Source organism: Bactrocera neohumeralis, chromosome 4, assembly GCF_024586455.1.
Source record: "Bactrocera neohumeralis isolate Rockhampton chromosome 4, APGP_CSIRO_Bneo_wtdbg2-racon-allhic-juicebox.fasta_v2, whole genome shotgun sequence".
NCBI lineage: Eukaryota > Metazoa > Arthropoda > Insecta > Diptera > Tephritidae > Bactrocera > Bactrocera neohumeralis.
Window position 1 is genome coordinate 3,137,936 of NC_065921.1, and position 20,030 is coordinate 3,157,965.

Here is a 20,030-nt window from a genome sequence, read left to right on the forward strand (position 1 = left end):
GTTTATAAAGGACTGTGCGAGCACCTTTATTTGGGCTTTGCATTGGTTTCCATTACCGATATCTTTTGTAACCTTCATTGTTGTTGCTCTGTTGAAGCAACGGTATGTGAATTTCGCCAGCTCCAGCTGCGCATAATTTCATTTGTTCGCGTTGCCGTGTCTGCGCCACACAGCACAGCAGCCCATTTATACGCAACTCGCGATACTTAATTTCAGCGTGAAGCGAGAGGAAGGAAGCACGATTGTCAACGCTTGTTGTTGCATGCGTTGGTGTGTGTGTTCGCTGCTGTGTTGTTGTGTGGCTGGCACGGAAAATGCAATTCAGAATGTTTTCAGCTACAAAGCAAGTCAATATTTGTAAACGTTTACAATTGCTGTTGTTGTTGTTGCGCGCGGAATGCACATACAAACTGATGTCTGGAATAGCAGTATGATAGCGTCGTGCACTAGGCCTTAATGAGCCGGAGCTCTGTGCCGTAAGCCGCTTTCGGTTCTCGTCTCGTTTGCTTCTTTTCTTATTCCTTTAATGACTTCAATTCTGAATTTTAATTAAAGCATAATATTAACTCTATAAACTAATTTTAATTTAGTGAAATCATGCTGCACGAAAAATTACTACTTTCCTACAAAATAATGTTGCGATAAAAGCAATTATAAGCGTTGCAGAGCATGACTGTCGCGTGAGTGTAGGCAACAACGACATATCCTTGGCAGTGGGTAAGCCAGAAACATATACACACACAGGACTTCGTAACTGTAACGGTAGATATGTTGGTGCTTAAGGAAATTCCAATTAATTACTGGAGGAAAAAACAAACGGTTGCGTGCGCATGGTTGCATTACTAATACGACCGGGTGGCAGTGTTGGGTTAGCAAGAACAAGCGTGCTGCCACGAGCATCCTGGAAAGACTTCAATATTATTGGCATTTTCCAACTAACCTTTATAAAAGTGTGCGATATGTAAGTGACTAAGACCAGATTAAATTTAATTCATGTCAGACAAACTTTTAGTTTGAGCAAATATTTGTATTGAAAATATTTTTTCTCCAGTGCAGGTAAATTGATACTATTGCTATGAGATAATTATTGCACAAATGACCGGGGCTATTATGATCTTATCGCTTGCGCATATCACTTTTATTAAAAAATATGTAATTTTGAAAGAAAATATCCTTCTTAATTCCAACTAATTACTGCATAGATAAGCTAGACTTCAAAAAAAAAAAACAAATATAGTACTTTGATTTTGCAACCATTAATATTAGGTCAAATGGTTGGTTTCAACTCTTCGTACCTTTAGAAAAATTTAGGAGCTCACAAGCAAATATTTAAACGAACTCGATATTTTAGACTATCTACGGCTTCAGTATACGAGTATATTGCATCCAAGCAATTTAGGTTGGTAGTTTGGAACAATGGTGTCCATAACAAGGAAATTGAGTTTTATACCTTGCACGGTTTATATGGTAGTCTTTCAGTATTTTGTTAATAGATGTCGAGTCTCCAGTGCTACCAATCACATTGTGTCAAACCATACAATGTTGGAATGGTGAGATTTTAGGCTTCATTTAATCTGCAGCTGTTCAAAACTGAGTGAAAATAGTGAAGAAATTCACTATATTTTGAAATTTTTGTACAAAAAATGGAAGAATGCCACAAGCCACCAATGAAATTTGTGAAGTTTACGGAGACGATGCTGTATCAGTTCATGTAGCACAACAATAGTTTCGTTCGTTCTGGAAATTTCGATGTGAAAGATGCACTTCGCTCTGGTCGACCTATCGTTGAAAGAGTCAATGAAATTGCGGGAAAGATTGACCCGGACCGTCATATAAGCAACTATGGCATCACTAAGGAACTTAACATTCATCATCAAATGGTTTTGAACCATTTAAAAAGGTCTGGCTTCAAAAAGAAGCTCGAGGTGTGGGTACTACATGAATTTTTAAAATTTAAAGGGCCGAATTATCATCTGCGATTCTTTGCTGAAACGATTTGGAATCCACTGCTAAAGCGAATGGTAACAGGCGACAAAAAGTGGATCGATCTAATATAACAATAATATGCTGAAAAGATCATGGTCCAAGCGTGGTGAAGTTCAACATATGGTCGTAAAGCCAGGATTGACGCCTCGAAAGGTTGTGCTGAGTGTTTGTCCACTATGAGCGCCTCTGTAGTCTGGTCATACGATTGATTCTACATGTTAATGTCAACAACTGATGAGAATGAAGCAAGCAATCGAAAAAAACGGCCAGAACTGATCAACAGAAAGGGCTGCGTCTTCCATCAGGACAACGCTAGACCCCACACATTTTCGGAAAAAACTGGAACCGCCGATATGTGATCACTACAGGAAATGGCTGTTATTCAAACTGATCGATCAGAATCCAGTCTTGGTATAGGAAACTTTTTTATTTGACGAGTTATCTTAACGAAATTTGACTAACGGTATAATATATGTAGAAACTGTTTAGATCGAACGACCATACAGTCGTACTAATGACCAATCAAAATGAAGTCTTTGTATGCAAATTTTTTGTTATTTACAAAGGGTATTATGGCTACTGGTGCATCCGAAGTTAACGCTTTTTTGTTTAAGCTGAGTTTTTCCCTGCTTATTCGAATCTCAGTGCAGAAGTATCCTGAAGAATGACAACTTGTTACGCTATTCGAAATATTATCAGAACATTATTTGACAACCTTTTAACTATATTGTCCTTACGTTGACTGCAAATATAGATGATAACGAGTCTAAGTGTTTTCAGGCATGTTTTCTTACTTTTCTTTTTCCTCGCATATTCTAGAGTTAACCTTGCTTCCTTAATCGTAGCCAGTATGTTCAATAAATTGATTCGGTGAGCAAAAAGAAAGCGAATTTAAACTAATTTGGTACAAAATTAAACTGGGCGCAGCAGTTACTCGTACTCGTAAATAAATAGTAGCAATTGTTCGGGATAGGCAGCTGCTCGGGGCTCAAATAATAATACTGCGAATAAACATTTCCTCAAGCATAAAAGAGTCGCTATAAAAACAAGTTGGCAAAAGTTCAACCACAGCGCTGGCCTCAAATTAATTGAATCGAACACCTTTTTCTTTTTCCTGAAAATATGTGAGACTTTATACACACTTGTATATGGGTGTGTGTGTGACTTTTCCCTACAGCTGCACGTTTTATTTTTGTTTTTTGTATGTTTAACAAAAACAAGTGGAAGCCCACTAAGCAAATAATGTCCAGCATTAATTTTATTTTCCGCCAACAGAAAGGGTTGGGTAAAACTTTGTAAACTTGCAGCGAAAACAAATACGTGATGTCATGCCAACCATGCGGCGGCTGCCAGCTGCCTGTATGTGTGCATGTACACACACACACATATATTGATATAGTATAACGAAGCAAAATATGTGTAAGACATAGCTAATGCACTTAGGAGTTTAAAGCTCGCAGCGCAGTCATGTGAGAAGCACATGATACAAATGTCAATAACAACGGCGAGTTGAGGCGACGAGACTGGCTCCTGAAGCATAAATACCGTGTAGAGCGGTGGCAGTGGCAGCAAAGACAGCGCTGCTCAGCGAAACGACACGCTCACCACACTAACCTAACTTAATTAGTCTGCCTATCCGCCTGGCTGTACGTCCGTCTGGCGGCTTGCCCAGCTTTCGAGCTGTTTAAATGCGTCCATAACGTATGTATCGTGTACTGATAGTAACTAGCCGCTGGCTTGTGTTAATATGCACTGGCTCTTCCTCCTGCGTCTGGCTTGTAGTGAAGTATATGCACATCTAAAGTACATATTTGGATGCGTTAGTGTGTTCAATTGACACAGGATTTGGGGTAGTGATATTTCGGGTCTAAAATATAACAACTCGACTGCTTCTGGTTGAAAATGGCGCTTCCTTATTAATTTCTCAAGTACCATTTAAATAACTAATTCTTATGATGCTAAAAACATTCTATAATTATTGAACACTAAATAAATTAATTGAAGAAGTAATCTCGTGGTTTCAATCTCGAATCCTTGAAATAGCGTCGCTTTACAGCATTGGCACTCTCAAGCCATCACATCCTTAACGCGCAACTAAGTGGGCAGTTGGCCTTAAATTTTGTTTGTACTTTCATTTTCCCAGCAGAGTTGCTTTTTACTGCAAGTGAGTTTGTTTGCCACAGTCAACGGAAGTCAAGCGAGCACCTTTGTAAATAATGGTTCAGTTTACCGTGGACTGGCATATGACGTAATAGAAATAAAAGCGCAAGTTAAATGCGCTTTTAGTAGTTGCTTCAATTAGCTGTTATATAACGGAGGTAGCAAGGCAAATATTTACTGCAGAGTTTGTCCTTTTGTCGGGCGAAATGCATTTTTTGAGCGCATGCAATTTATCTTTTTGCTTAATTTTGTTTACGCTCAGCTATTTTAGCTTTCAATTAGCGAAATAATTTAGTTTTTCGGAATTTTTCATTGTTGCTTGGCGACGTGCTACACCAAAATATGTTTTACTCAGCGTAACTGTTATTTGTAGTAACAACTTAGAGTAGTCGATTTGAATGTTTCTCACCAGGCTAATAAATATCAAAATAATTTAAACGAAGAGACGAAGCGATTACGAATGATCGCTCATTCTTTAGACCGTTCGTCTGTCCGGCAATATCTTCATGTGACCGAAGTTGCTAATTCTAATCGTTCCCTCCATCCGTCTCTTTCAATCTATTCGACACATTGATAAATCTATCCGTCCCTGTATTGATTATCATGCTCTGAAAACGAAACTAATGTCCAGTAAAATTCTAATGTTTTGAAAGTGGAGAGTGGTATGTTTCGTAACTGATACAATCAGACTCAGAAAATCGTAGATAAATCAATCATTAGTGCGCATATCTTAATCTACAAGATATATATGCAATTCTTTCTTCTATTGTATACTACTAAGAGAAAGGTATACTACTTAGAGCAAAAAATAGTAAGATCTTGTTCATAGTTTTAAAATTCTTAATTTATTCTTGAAAATCTACGTCGTCCTCCTAAAAGTAACTCTCCTTGGCCCCAATACACTTGTCCCGACGTTTTTTCCAATCGTCGAAAGAGTTGTTAAAGCCAATTTCCGGAATAGCATTCATTGTGCTTAGCGATTTCGGTTTAATGTCTTCAATTGACTTAAAACGGTTTCACCGGAGCGTTCTTTTAGATTCGCTGAACAGCCGGAATCACACGGAGCTAAATCAGACAAACGCGATGGTTGCGGCACCATATTAGTTGAAAATTTGGCGAAAAACTCCCGAAGGATCAACGCAGTAAGCGACAGTGCATTATCGTTTTGAAAAAACCAAAAGTTGTCAGCATATAATTCAGGCCTCTTTTTACGGACGCATAACACTTAAATAGTAATCCTTGTTGGCAGTTTGGACGGTCGGAAGGAATTCGGAGTGTGCCAGACCTCATTAGTCGAAGAAAACTGTCAACTTAACCTTAATTTTTGACCTGCTTTGACGGGACTTCTTCGGCTTCGACTCACCTCTGCCACGATATTCAGGCGATTAATCGTCCGTTTCCAGGTCGTAAACATAGATTCAAGACCCATCGCCAGTAATAATACGTTTCATGACATTCAAGTAAACGGAAAGCATTGTTTCGGAGACTTTAACAAAAAATAGGGTAATTTTGGAACCAATCGTGCTTTCCCTTTTCTTAGTCCCAAATGATCTTTCAAAATGCTTTTCACTGATCCTTCCTATATTCCAACGATGCCAGTAAGATCTCTGACTGCTAATCGTCGATTCTCAAGCACAAATTTGTTTATTTTATTTCTAAAGTAAATGATACACATACATACTACATAGCTCTCAATAATAAGCCCTTATGTAGTATATAAAACTTTTTACTTGATAATATTTTTTCTCAAAATTTGGCATCGACTATTATATAAGACAGTGCTGATAATGAAGGCAAAAATATTTTTATACCCGCCTGTGCTATAAGACATGCACCTCTGAAGGTGGAAGGTGAACGAAGTTAACGTTTTCCTATTTATATAATGGATAACGGAGATAAAAGACGACATAGCTTAGAGATCCTAGAATATGAGTCGTCATATCACCAATAATGACTCCATGATTCCCCCAAGCCTACCAGCTAGGCCAGAGCCTATTTCATACTTGCCCATAAATTCATAAATCTTATTTAAAAAAATCTTTTTGGGTTCAAAGGTTTAACTCTCCAAATCATATTTTACTAATCAACGAATATATGTGGGATTTTTAAGTAAAATCTCCGTATTTAGCGTGAATGGACCCATGTGGAGACAGACGACTGCGCGCTTTCACAATCATTCCTCAGCAGCATTTAACGGTAGTTTGGCTATGTAAATTTTAACTACAACAAAATTCATGCAATGCATCAGTGTCCTGCCAGGACGAGTTCTGTCAGCCCAATTGCTACACTAAGTAACTGGCGCTGGGTGTCACTCAAGCATCGCTAAGGCTCGCAGAATACTTTCGCTGGCTACGTGCTGCGTGTGGCTCTCTGCCTTGTTTTTTTGTGTTTGGAAAATAAATGTGAAAAGTTTTTTCCTTGCATTTTTTGTGCTGCTTTATTTTGTTCTACTCATTTGTGTACCAAAAACCCGTTATTTGGTTGTAATGCAATGAAATTATAGCCGTTGTTCGCACACGCGACGTGGCATGTGGCATGCGGATTGTGGCGACATTATGCAATGCTTGTTGCCTCATTTGCTGAAATTCGCACAGTTGTCGTCGCCTCACACACTGCATACACAGAGCTTTTAACGCGCCACAGCGACATTCGCCGAGTCAGACTGTCTGGTGGACCACCGAGCAACTTGCATGCAAATGGATTTCATATCCCTCTCGCTTACACATTCGACTTTCCTTTCAATCACCAACTTCTTCGCAACAGTTTATACCTCATTTGCATATGTATGTGTAAGAGCGTACCGTTATGGGTTCGCATTGAGATTTCAATATGTTGAGTTTACTTCTGGCAATCCGAAATTTAATTTTCACAATAAGCAGGCGCTTACATCCATGTGTACATGCATGCTTACTTCAAAAAATGTAAAGCCTGCCCAAGAATGTATCCTCATATGAATGGGTGTTGCTATGTGTCGCGTTGTCGCACTTACTTGTGTAAACTTTCGCACGGATTTCGCAATTTCCATGCAGAAGAATGTCTCATTGCATTTCGTTATCCTCCGACCAACACCGTTGTCTTCGTCGCTTTCTTTCCTCCACATTTATCGCTCTTCTTTAGTGTCTTGTTTGTTTATTGACAGGCAGTTTGCTTCCACGACACGGGCGCCCGGCGCACAGTGGCTCGCCAGCAGCGGAGCATAATAAATAAATGAGATTTAGCGACTACTTACATTAATGCAATAAAACGCACTGATTTTCCACTGATCACGTTGCTACACTTTCCCACTTACCGCCTCGCACATATCAGCGCACAGGCGAAGGCCACGGCAGAGGGCGCTCGCCCAGACTGCAGCGGCGCATTGGAGGACCCACGTCGCGGCAGAACCAATTGCTGTAGCTCGTAGGATGATCACAGCTTGACAAGCTGATTGTACTCTGCTTGCTTGTATTGTTGTGCAATTGTTATTTTTTATTGCCTCGCAAATTGGAAAATCTGCTGTTGTTTTGTTTTACTCTCTGTTGCTCTGCTGATTGCTATTTGGCCCGGGATTTTTATTGATTGAGATGAAGTTGCAGGCCATTTGTGTGTTCGTGAAAATCATTTCGAACTCATTAGCAGTTTAAATCGCTTGCTGTGACAGGAAAATCGCTGCACACATAGCAATAATGTAGGCACTTGAAAATTAGTCAAGAAGCAGAGGATTCCCATATAAGCACAAGTATTTTCAGTTCGTTGAGACCCGCTATAAGGCCAGACCTTGTTCTCCTCAAAACTGCAATAGCATATACTATTTTTTGAAATCAATATTACGTGATATGCCATTTGACAGCTTTTACGGCACAGGGTTGTATTATGACGTCGTCAACGTTAAATGACAAGCCAAACTTAAATAAAGGTGTACAATCTTTCGAAAAAGAGCCGAAAATGACATGGTCAAGTAAATGGATTGTCTTGCAGAATATACCTTTGAATAATATCTTCTTAGTTAATATTATCAATCTTACAGCTAGTTACTTAAGAAGATTTGTTAACGACAGTCGTTTTTACTCATGAAGTTCTCATCCTACAGGGTTTGTCCGAAAAGTAAAAGGCCTAAGTCGATTAAAAAAATTTATAGAGCCAATCGTTACAATTCTTTAAAAACTTTCAAAATAAGCTCCTTCTGCGTCAGTACAGCGCTGCCAGCAAGATTTCCAAGCATTGAAAGAGTCACAGAAGGCATTCTCCGGAATAGTCTTGAGAGCCGAGGTGCATGCTGCTTGGATCCCCTCTGTCATCTCAAAATGCTTGCCTTTCATCAGCCTTTTCAGGTAAGGAATCAAAAAAGGTCCGGGGTGCCACATCTGGGCTGTAGGGAGGCTGTGGAAGCGTTGGGATGCCGGCCTTAGTTAGGCAGTTGAGCCAGGGCGTTGTCGTGGTGCAACTTCCAATGGGATGTGATGTCTTGTCGGACCCGATTGACCCTTCGTTTGAGTCTCTTGGGAACTTCCACGTAAAATTTTGCTTTGACGGTTTGTCCAGGAGAAACAAATTCATCGTGGACGCCGCCTTTTATGTCAAAAAAGACAATGAGCATCGTTTTGACTTTGGATTTGTTCATTCTTCCCTTTTTGGGCGAGGAGACGCCACCATTTTTCATCCCCAGTGACAATTTGATGCAAAATAGATTTTATTTCGTGTCTTTGGAGCAAAATTACACCAGCGTTTTTTCGGTTTTCCATTTGTCTTTCATGCAATTCATGTGACATTCATTTTCGATACTTTTGACTCTTACTCAAATCTGAAATTGTTTGTTATGCAACATTTAACAGATTATTACAAAATAAGCGTCAATCGAAGAAATCGCAGATAATCTCAAAATTAAAGGAATTTAAAGATTATTGAACACGTAGAAGAAACTAAAATTGTAATCTTTTCTCGAATAAATGTATGAGCTCCAACCCTTTCATGGTTTGTGGACAAACAAATTTAAAGTAATCTGAGTTAAATCACATAATATGCTAATACATGTGCATATATAAGCAAGTGATAAATTATCTGCTAGCTTAAATATTAAATGCTAAGTTTTGCTTGACTTTGCCCATCGGCCAGTAGCAACTGAAACTTCTTGTGAGTATCTTAAGAAGTTTACTTGGCTCATCATTATTTTGTATTCTATGTGCTTACATAACGGCTTAAGTTCCCATAACAGTGCTAAACACACGTTAACTTATTGTGTTGCCACTTAGTTGCTATTGCGAGCTGCAGCTTAAGGTGTGAGCTTGCGCTGCGGTAAAACAAATGAGCACTACACATGTACTTCTATGTAGGAGCTTGTGTAGGTAGAGACAATTACTAGCACGTGGCAACAATAGAACTTAAGCTTCAATAAATCCCTTTCTTGGTTACCAGGCGACAAACGCGCTCAACTGGAAGCACCGGTGACTCACGAGCACCGAAGATGAACAAGCGTCACACTTGACTGCTAATAAAGTACATAAGTTATTTAGCTCTTCTCAACTTTTGATACACTTAGTAATATTTTCTGCAAACTTTATATTTTATTTATCTTTTTTATAAGCATTTCATTCCAAATTTCGAGAAATATTGAAATTTTCTTCATTTCATAATAGATATACGACTGCAATAACATCTATTGACAAAATACGAAAAGATTTTTTCGACTACCAATGTAAAGTGTGTCTACAGAAGCACCACAAAATTGAATCCGCCCGTTGACCTTACGAAGAAGAGCAGCCACCCTCAGACACTCGTTGCAGATAAACACAATTCTTATTTATGTATTAAATGGAATATTCAATTTACTTACATATACATATGTACATATAATTCCAAACATTGCGACGTCACCTTGACATGGTACTATGACACTGCCCATTACTGGCATTCCTTCTCAACAAATGTTATGCAATATTTATATTGAATTATTTATCCCTGAGTTATTCAAGAGGCTTTTCGCATGGACATAATTAAACAATAAGAATATTAAGAGGAGATTTATATGCATGAAGAGGTAACAAAGCTCTATGTATTTAATCAGGTGTGTGTGCAAATATATATACAATATAAAGGCTCTGTACGACACCAGTATTTATTTAATTCGCAAGGAAGCTTTGGTTTATTTATCCAAAGCATTCGGGTTTATATTATATGCAAAAATAATCTTGGTATTTACGGAGGGAGAAAATATGGAATATTTGTCATCTTTAGAAATGCACTCAATATTATTTATGCACAAATCGTCATATAACTATACAGAAATACGTATACATTTAGCCATATTCCCTTATAAATAAAAGAGCTGAGAAGACTATAATATATGAGTTACACTGCATATGGGTGTGACGTAAAATTGAACAAATTTTGAAGCTATACGAGGAATATATGTATATATGTAAGTAGATCGGATGAATAAAAACAGGCACATACAGAAAATTATCTTTAATAGAAATAGAAAGCCACTGAATCGATTTTGCTGCAATTTTTAAGACAGTCCTTTATAAAAATTCGAAAGCAAGGTATTGTCTAGCACTTTGAAAATTATCAACCACCCCAGCGAACCTAAAAATGTGCCTAAAATTACATACACACAAGCAATATTAAACTTAAATGCAGAGCTTACAAGAATATGACAACAGTCGCTAACGGCTTGCTCTCGATTCATAATTTACCTCGTGGCGATTAAATTCTTTGCCGTACGGCTAAGGATTTACAAAATATAAATACTTGTAATATTGTAAAATGCCACTCTATAACCGCATGCACGTACAGGTCACATGCCACCTACTCACATGGCAACACATAGTAAAACGCTCTTCTGCTCAAACTAGTAGAATCGAGTGGATTATGTGCGATTTGAATATATCCGTGTAAGTGTTGGTGCTGATGTACTCACATACGAGTACTATTTCACCTGCACACACACTCTTACAGTCTCTAATATGAGTATGTGCCAGCATTGAGTGCCATGTACTTGCATTGAGGCCTTTCCATCGCATTACACCCGCGGCAGTTGAAATGGTGGGCTGGTTGTTGACTGCGCGGCTTATGTCGAGAAGGTAAATAAATAAACAAAAATAAGCAGCAAAAGCAAAACAGCACGAGCAAATGCCGCCGGAAAACAAATGAAATGCCTGGCAACAAATTCACTAAACAGGAGGCTGTTGAAGGGATTTTCCACTGCCTGCAGAATTAGTTGAGTTGGCTTGGCGAAATTCACCGAATCGGTGAAAGAGCCTCAACTTACCAACTTATCATGTTTATGCGCGGGCGCTGGGATTTCATGCGGCTAAAAATCGCGAATTTGCATTTAAGTTAAACAAACAAACAAGTTGTAAATAAATTGTGTAAGGTATAGACTAGAAAAGTGTTAAGGGTAAGTAGAGGACGTTAAAATAGTTTAAGTTGGAAAAAAGTAGTGCAACTTAATGCAAATAAGTTTTTCTTTTAACTAAGATCTAACAAAAGAATTTTTAAATCTCAATTGTTTAAACATTTTGGAAATTATATTGAGTGATCCACTATGAGGTTCCCTACTTTTTGAAAGAAGGAACACAGAACATCCTAATGATATTGATATCATCAGCCTCAACACCCGCGCCGTTAGTTCTGCTTTCTCCAAACTAAACAAGAAAGCAAAGCAAATGGGTCTGGCAGTGAACGAGGTCAAGACGAAATATCTCCTGTCATCAAACAAACAGTCGTCGCACTCGCGACTTGGCTCTCACTTCACTGTTGACAGTCATAACTTTGAAGTCGTAGATAATTTCGTCTATCTTGTCAGCCTGGAAATCCAACGCAGGATAACTCTTGCCAACAGGTGCTACTTCGGACTGAGTAGGCAAATGAGAAGCAACGTCCTCTCCCGACGAACAAAAACCAAACTCTATAAGTCAATCATAATTCCCGTCCTGCTATATGGTGCAGAGGCATGGCCGATGACAAAAACTGATAATTCGAAGTTGCGAGTTTTCGAGAGAAAAGTTCTGCGAAAGATTTATGGTTCTTTGCGCGTTGACCACGGCGAATATCGCATTAGATGGAACGAAGTGCTGTATGAGATATACGGCAACATTGACATAGTTCAGTGAATTAAGAGACGCTGGCTAGGTCATGTCGTCCGAATGAACGAAAACGCTCCAGCTCTGAAAGTATTCGACGCAGTACCCGCCGGGGAAGCAGAGGAAAAGGAAGACCTCAACTCCGTTGGAAGGACCAAGTGGAGAAGGACCTGGCTTCGCTTGGGATATCCAATTTGCGCCACGTAGCGAAGAGAAGAAGCGACTGGCGCGCTGTTGTTAACTCGGCTATAATCCCGTAAGCGGTGTCTACGCCAGTAAAGAAGAAGAAGAACACAGAAATATCAAATTTATTGAGGAATGTTTATTATCATTCCAAAGAACATTCTTTGGCATTTATTTTTTGAGGGTTATCTCTTTCAAATGTTGGGCTCGACTATGTCTCAGATGGTCCATTCGTTGAATTCAATTTTCTATAACTCGTTCCAGCATTTCGACTGGTAACTGACGAATAGCACGCGTTATGTTTTGCTGCAAGGCCTAAATCGAAACGGGATTGTCCGCATAGACTTTAGACTTTACATATCCTGACAGGAAAAAGTCTAACAGTGTGATATCACACGATCTTGGTGGCCAATCGTCCGGCGCAAAACGTGAAATTATCTGCTCACCGAAGTGTTCTCTCAATTAATCTATTGATTGATGCGATGCTTGGGAAGTGGCGCCTTCTTGTTGAAATCAAATGTCGACGAGATCACGAGTTTCAATTTTGGAATCAAACACTCAGTTATTATGGTTGCCATTGATGGTTACGCATCAATTTTGAAGAAATATGGACCGATCATTCCTCCGACATACAAACCACACCACATCGTTGTTTTTTCTGGAACAAACGGCAGCTTTGAATCCCCTTAACTTGCTCTTCGTCCCAAATGCACGATTTCTGCTTGTTTACATACCCATTGAGCCTGAAATGGGCCTCATCGCTGAGCCAAATTTGGCTCGAAAACATTTGATCTTGTTGTAACCTTTCAAGAGCCCATGGAGTGAAGCGATGTAGCTTGGGAAGGTCAAGCGGCTTCAGTCCTTGCACAAGCTGTATTTGGTACGCTTTTAATTTAAGATCTCAACGTAGCGAATAACGTGTGATCTGTCAAAAAAAGGCTAATGAAAAAAGTAACTCTTTTGGATCACTCGTTACATATGTATATGTATATTTAACAGTAAAATTTTTAAAGAAAAAAATGTCGAGATACACGCGATCTCCACGCTAAAACACAAGTCCTCCATTGCCGCAATGATTTAGGCCATCTTCGCAAAGTAAACGTAAGCAAACATTCCCTATTAGAAGACATTAACCGCTCACCCCCACCCACCGCTCGAAAAAAATATCAAGCATTTTCAAAATGGTGGCAATTTCAATTTGACGCAAACCTGTATTCGTATTTGTTCTGCTAAAATTCGCCTAATGCCTAAACTGTATGGAAAACTATATAGAGAATATTGTGTAGAGATTGAATCATTTACCTCTTGCAGCTCAATAAGTTTATGATATTCCGATTTAAAAAGTTTTCATTTCCGTCCTCGTTACGTATACGCAGCGTCTTCTTTTAAAAAATTTTATTTGTGGTGCCTATATAGTATGTATATCGTTTCGGCGAAAATAAAGTTATTAGCGTATAATCAATAATATAGAATTTATATTTAGTAATTCATATTTTTCCGACTCCTATAGATGCCGTGACGTCATGTTGCGTGTACGCAACTCTGGCGCATCGCTCGTAAATAGAATTATTCATGACGAATGTAACAGAAATAAACCATTTGTAATTTTTTCTTGTCTATTTACGTACGTATTTTCATGTTGATCAGAAAAAGAACTAACGTTTGACAGAAATTTTACCAACAAAATAGGCTTCTGTGCCTTTGTGGGTTATTATTATGGTGTATATAATATTGGAGGATCGAAAAAGTAATTTCGTATTTCTAATCAAATTTCAATTTATTTTTTTTTATTTATACTAATAAATAAATAAACATATTTGTACCATTTTGGTCGATCACTTTTTGCATTTTTTCCGCTGGAGACATTATTCCATCAGTGTAAATCGAAATTTCGGAATTTTCAGGACAAAAGCGAGCGAACTGATACAGCTTCGTCTCCGTAAACTTCACAAATCTCATTGGTGGCTTGCATGACATTCTTCCCTGTTTTATAAAAAGATTTTAAAATATATTCCGGAATTCTTTATTATTTTCAGTTATTTTTGTAAAGCTTTAGCTTTTTTTTGGTTAAATGAAGCTTAAAATCTCGCCCTATCTCACCTTTCCAACACTACATGGTATGACAAAATGTGATTGGTAGTACTGGAGATATACGACGACATCTATAGACAAAATACGAAAAGACTTTTTCAACTATTCAATATTATATTGTACGCAGATTGGTTTTCAATACGATTTCTGTTGTTTAACATTCAAGAGATATATATATATATATGTGTGTATATATTTGTCTGCATTCCTATATTGGCATATATGTACACAGAAATAACACACGCTGCTGATTCGTTATCAGTGAATGCTTCGACATAATCGAATGAAACCAAAAAATAACTGATACAGCAGTATTAACTGTCAGCCATGACAATATTTCAACATTGTATATAAATAAAATGAAACAAATATATATAAAAAACAAACTGTAAATATGTGTGAACATTTACATAACTCAATCAAAACAGTTTCTGCTGATATGCCACACACATACACATACATATATATTCAAACAATAAAGTGCTCTATTTCGGCACAAAGGTATCCTCTGCCAACAGTGTGCAACAAAAGTGTGCGAACAACGCCACTCAAGCGTTCGCAGCTGCCACTAATAGCGTAGCATGAGCAACGGCCTTCCTGTCGTGGCACTTGTGGTGCTTGTTTGTTTACATAGTGTCATACGTGACGTATACGTAACAGTAGAGTAATCACAAAGGCTGGCAGACACAAAACCTCGAGCGAATGAACGGCTGAGCGCATCACATCCACAGCCTGCGATATTTATGCGAATAAATACTCATATGCGCCATTAACGTAAATAACTGTGAGCATGTGTGTGTGTGCTGAGAGCGTGTGAAATTGGCACTATTGACTTATTTACTCTCGTCATTGTTGTTGTTGTTGTTGCTGTCTTCCTTTGTTTGCATTCCTTGATTCATTCTTACATTTTCATGGATATTATTTCCCCTTATTTTTATTTATTTATTTAATATATATGGCTTGTTTATTTGCAGTCCCTCGGTCCTTCTTTTATTTTTTATTCTGGAGGCTTTGCTATCGGAATTCATTGTTTTATTTGTTTTCTTCTTTCGAGGAACCTTTTCACCGCTTCGGCTCTTCGCCAGCTTTGCTTTGGCGCTGCCTTCGCTTTGTTGACACTGTGGTTTTTTGTTTTATTGTGGGCTTTTATTTCTTTTTGGCCTTTCACTGGCCTGTCGAACATGAAATATCTCTTTTAGATTTGCTCTGTTTCGGCGCGTCAGGCCTCACACGGCTTTATGCTAATGCCGACACATACACACACACACGAACACTAAGACAGTAGCATTGCTGAATGGAGTAAACCGAGTGTGCTTGTGCTTTGTGGCTGACGTTGAGTTTCTTTATTGATTTATTTCCTCATTGTGCTGCGCCATTTGAATAAAAGCAATAGTGTGCTAAGTAAGGATCAGAGTCGAGGCAGAGGAAATGTAGTTAATTTGCCAAAATTGCAGGCCCGAAATAATGTACGAAGGATTTGCTTAACGAACTTGAAAATAATGTGAAAGTGGAAGCCAAAGCGCTGACCTTGCTGTTGGCGTGATCTTATTTGAACGTGACGATTGGATTACTGTATTTTTCAAAGGATTACACGCCCGTAAAGGATTTACGACAGCATTTAAGTAATGACTCGTTAAAGTTTTACCGAAATTTGCTAGAATAAAGAAGAGTTACCCTCTTGTCACAACATCATTTTGTAAGATGAGCGCTGTAAGCTAACGTCAACAAAGTTTATTGTATTGGTTTAGTGAAGCTGTCTTAAATACATTTTAAGCAGAATTATCGATTTATATGTAGCAATAGTAGATTTTCGATTTCTTCATTTAATTTTTTCACATTTTATTAAGTTCTCAACAACTTTTAAGAAAGATGAATAAAGCAGTTTCACCTTGCGACTTGTTGGCCACATTTTTCATTCCAGTTTTTATACCCTCAACAGGGTATATTAAGTTTGTCATGAAGTTTGTAACACCCAGAAGGAATCGTCGGAGACCCTACAAAGTATATATATAAATGATCAGTATGTCGAGCTGAGTCGATTTAGCCATGTCCGTCTGTCTGTCCGTCTGTTTGTCTGTCTGTCTGTATATATACGAACTAGTCCCTCAGTTTTTAAGATATCGTTTTGAAATTTTGCAAACGTCATTTTCTCTTCAAGAAGCTGCTCATTTGTCGGAACGGCCGATATCGGACCACTATAACATATAGCTGCCAAACAAACTGAACGATCGGACTCAAATGCTTGTATGGAAAACTTTCACATTTGACAAGATATATTCACGAAATTTGGTATATATCATTTCTAAAGCAACAATGTAATCTCCGAAGAAATTGATCAGATCGGTTAACTATAGCATATAGCTTCCATACACCAAATGCACCTGTGAAGGGTATTTAGCTTCGGTGCAATCGAAGTTAACGTTTTTTCTTGTTAAGATTATACCGGCTGTCATGCCATACATAAACCTACTAGTTCTTAGATGGAGGTGCTGTTTTATTTGTGCTGAAGTATTCATCAAACAAGGCGTCAACGATTGCGAACTTTAAGAGCGACTTGAAATCTAATGTTGATACTTCATCTAGTCCCCTCAACTGCGAAGCTCTTATATTTATGTCTAAGCCGTGTTCTGCTAGACATAAGCATAAGAGTTGTTCTAGTGATCATAGAGTATCGGTTTAGTGACTTCTGTATTTCCTATTCTAGTTCGGTAGCCAGATCAATGGCACTTATAGCAATCTCATCAACTAATTCTTTTCCTGGAATTGCTTTGTGGCTTGTAACTAAGTATTTATGCAGTCATTTTCCGACAACCACTAGGTCTACTACCTCTTTGTTTCTAAGGACATTCTTTGGCGTAATACGATGTGGGAATATTGGCTTAATTGCCGCCTGGCTATCGACGTACTATATATATTGATATTCTCAATGTTGGTTGCTGCGCTGTTAGCTATCTCAGCCCTTTTCCTGATCGTAAATACTTCCACCTGAAAGATACTTAAGTATTCAGGAAGCTTCAAGAGTTGTCTGAGATCCAGCAATTGATTCCGGCTTCTACTCCATTAGGCAGTTTTGTATCAATGATATAAATTTATTTATGATTGTTGTACTATAAGTTCCACTGGCGAAACGCATGCTCCCGCGCAATTCACTCTCTTTTTGTGTGTCTTGAAACCTTCTCCCCCAAATAAAGCGTGCAGGAATGTGATCTATTTTATCCACCAACGCTCAGCTTATTGATCTGTGCCCGAAGGTGCTTGTGGAGAATTTACTTAGCGCCGCCAAACCTTCAGCGGATTTTGTTGCAGAGCTTTCCACTGCAATGCCGATTGGTGGTAGGTTAAGTATCCTTTCTAGTGCAGTATTTGGAGTGGTTCTTAGCCCTCCCGTTAAGCAGACTGCAGCGAGTCGCTGTATCCTCTCCATCGGTTTTCTGTATGAGACTTTTTTGACAGCGGTTCACCACGCCAAAGCGCTGTGAAGCAAAATTAACTTGAAAGACCCCACGTGGATGCTTGTATTTTTTCATATGCATATTTTCACTCTCTCCTTCAAATTGAGTTTCCAAAAATTTCCAAAATTTTTTAAGATTATAACGTGCTGAAGTATCAGACTTAATTTCTGCAACCGTAGTTATACTTAGTATATACCTCTTAAGACATACGCTCTCTTCGTCATCACTGATTCCACGACAAATGTGCTAACAATCTCATGCATACTAATACTTTCTAATACTGTGCTTCATTTCAGAAACTTGTCTTCAACTTTGTATACAAAATAGAACTAAAATAAATCTTAATTAAAATCTTTTTATGTGTATTTTGCTCTTTATATATTTTCATGTTTCTTTCTGCCTCAACAAAATGGTCAATATGTTACAAACTTTTGGAAATAACAAAAAAAAATATGTCAATAAATAAACTCACAAACGAAACTAAATGCCAAACTACAAAAACCATGAAATTCGAAACTGCAAACGCAAACCACTAAATTGGAAACCAACAAAATACTAACAACTTTTGTAAAACAACTGCAACAACTGTAGAGGAACTTCGGGCATCGACATCGACTTGAGGCGTGTGGATATCGATCAATGTCCGCAGCGCAACTCGCCGGGCACCACACAGCCCCTCAACATATTCGCCGGCACCGACAAATGCAAACAGCGCACAACAATGGTATGTACAAACAAATACAAATACAAACACAATTAAATATTACTTTCCTTACCGAAAAGCTGTAAATAAATAGAAACGAGAGTAAGCGAAGTTATGCAGCATAAATTTCGATAGAAATCATTTAATGCTGGATTTCGATTTTAATTTACAAATTTCGCACAAAAGCACGACTTCCCCCACACTGTTTTTTTGTTCTGTTCGAAACTGTTTTTTTATTCCATTTATTTGTTATGCCACATAAGAGCCTTCTTTCTTTTGGACTTTTTAGTGTGAGGCTTTAAAAGGATTGGGCTTCCGCCGTGGCTCCTACAAATGTGTTTGTCGCAAGGGCTATTACTTTCCAGACACCATGTCTTCGCAAAAGTTCTTCAACGGCAGCCTGCTGGAGGAGGAGTACGAGAAGCTCATGCTGGTAAGTTCAATCCTTATGGAATTTTCATGCAAATAATTTAATCCACAAAAATCGCCTCAACACTTGGAAAACAAAAGCAGTTTACATAATGTGTTCAGCCCCGAAAATAAATCTTTTGCTGATGTTACTTTAGTTAAATCAAATGTCAAGCACTAATCAAAGACAAATGTTTGAGCAAATTATTCAAAAGATTACAAAATATTAAAAAATTTCAAAATTAGTGGGGGATCTCAGAATATCCATTGTGGTGCGATCAATATTTGCCTAAGACGATTGGAGTTTCTCGCGTGAGAGAGATTCCATATTTATGAAACAAATGAGTATATAAAATTAATATATAATAGTACAAATTAATCCAAATATTTGGTAGTCGAAAAAGTCTTTTCGTATTTCTAATCAAACTTCAACCAATTTTTTTTTTATTTACTATAATAAATAAATGAACAAATAGGTACCATTTTGATCGACTATTTTTTTATTATATTACCGTTAGAGACACTATTCCATCAGTGTAAAACTTTTCTGGTTTCTCGGCGAAAAACTGCGTTAAGTAATTCTCACATGCTTCTCTTGTAGCCAACTTTGCTCCATTAAGGGAGTTCTGCCGAGACAAATGATAGTTCGATAGTGCAAGGACAGGGCTATATGATACATCAAAACTTCCCAGCCAAGCTCTCCCAGTTTTGGCCGAATCATCAAAGATGTATGTGGTCTAGCGTTGTCCTGATGGAAGACGAAGCCCTTTCCGTTGATCAGTTCTGGCCGTTTTTTTCGATTGTTTGCTTTAATCGTATCCGTTATTGACAGTAAAATGTAAAATCATCAGATCATAGTGGATGATTACTTTTCAATCCCACCAAAAACTCAGCATAGCCAGTCGAGGCGTCAATCTGGTTTTGCGACCATTTGCTGAGCTTCACCGCGTATGGACTATGATCTTTTTCACACATTATTGTCATATT

At 38.2% G+C, this 20,030-nt stretch overlaps 1 protein-coding gene across 1 annotated transcript in view; it reads left to right on the forward strand.

Moving 5' to 3' along the window:
- The window catches only part of LOC126756282 (uncharacterized), a 153,071-nt gene that overhangs the window by 115,623 nt on the left and 17,418 nt on the right, over positions 1-20,030 (forward strand). The window contains exons 5-6 of the mRNA XM_050469234.1: positions 18,524-18,656; positions 18,925-19,068. Coding sequence (XP_050325191.1) covers positions 18,524-18,656; positions 18,925-19,068 — 277 coding nt within the window. The remainder of the gene's footprint in view (positions 1-18,523; positions 18,657-18,924; positions 19,069-20,030) is intronic.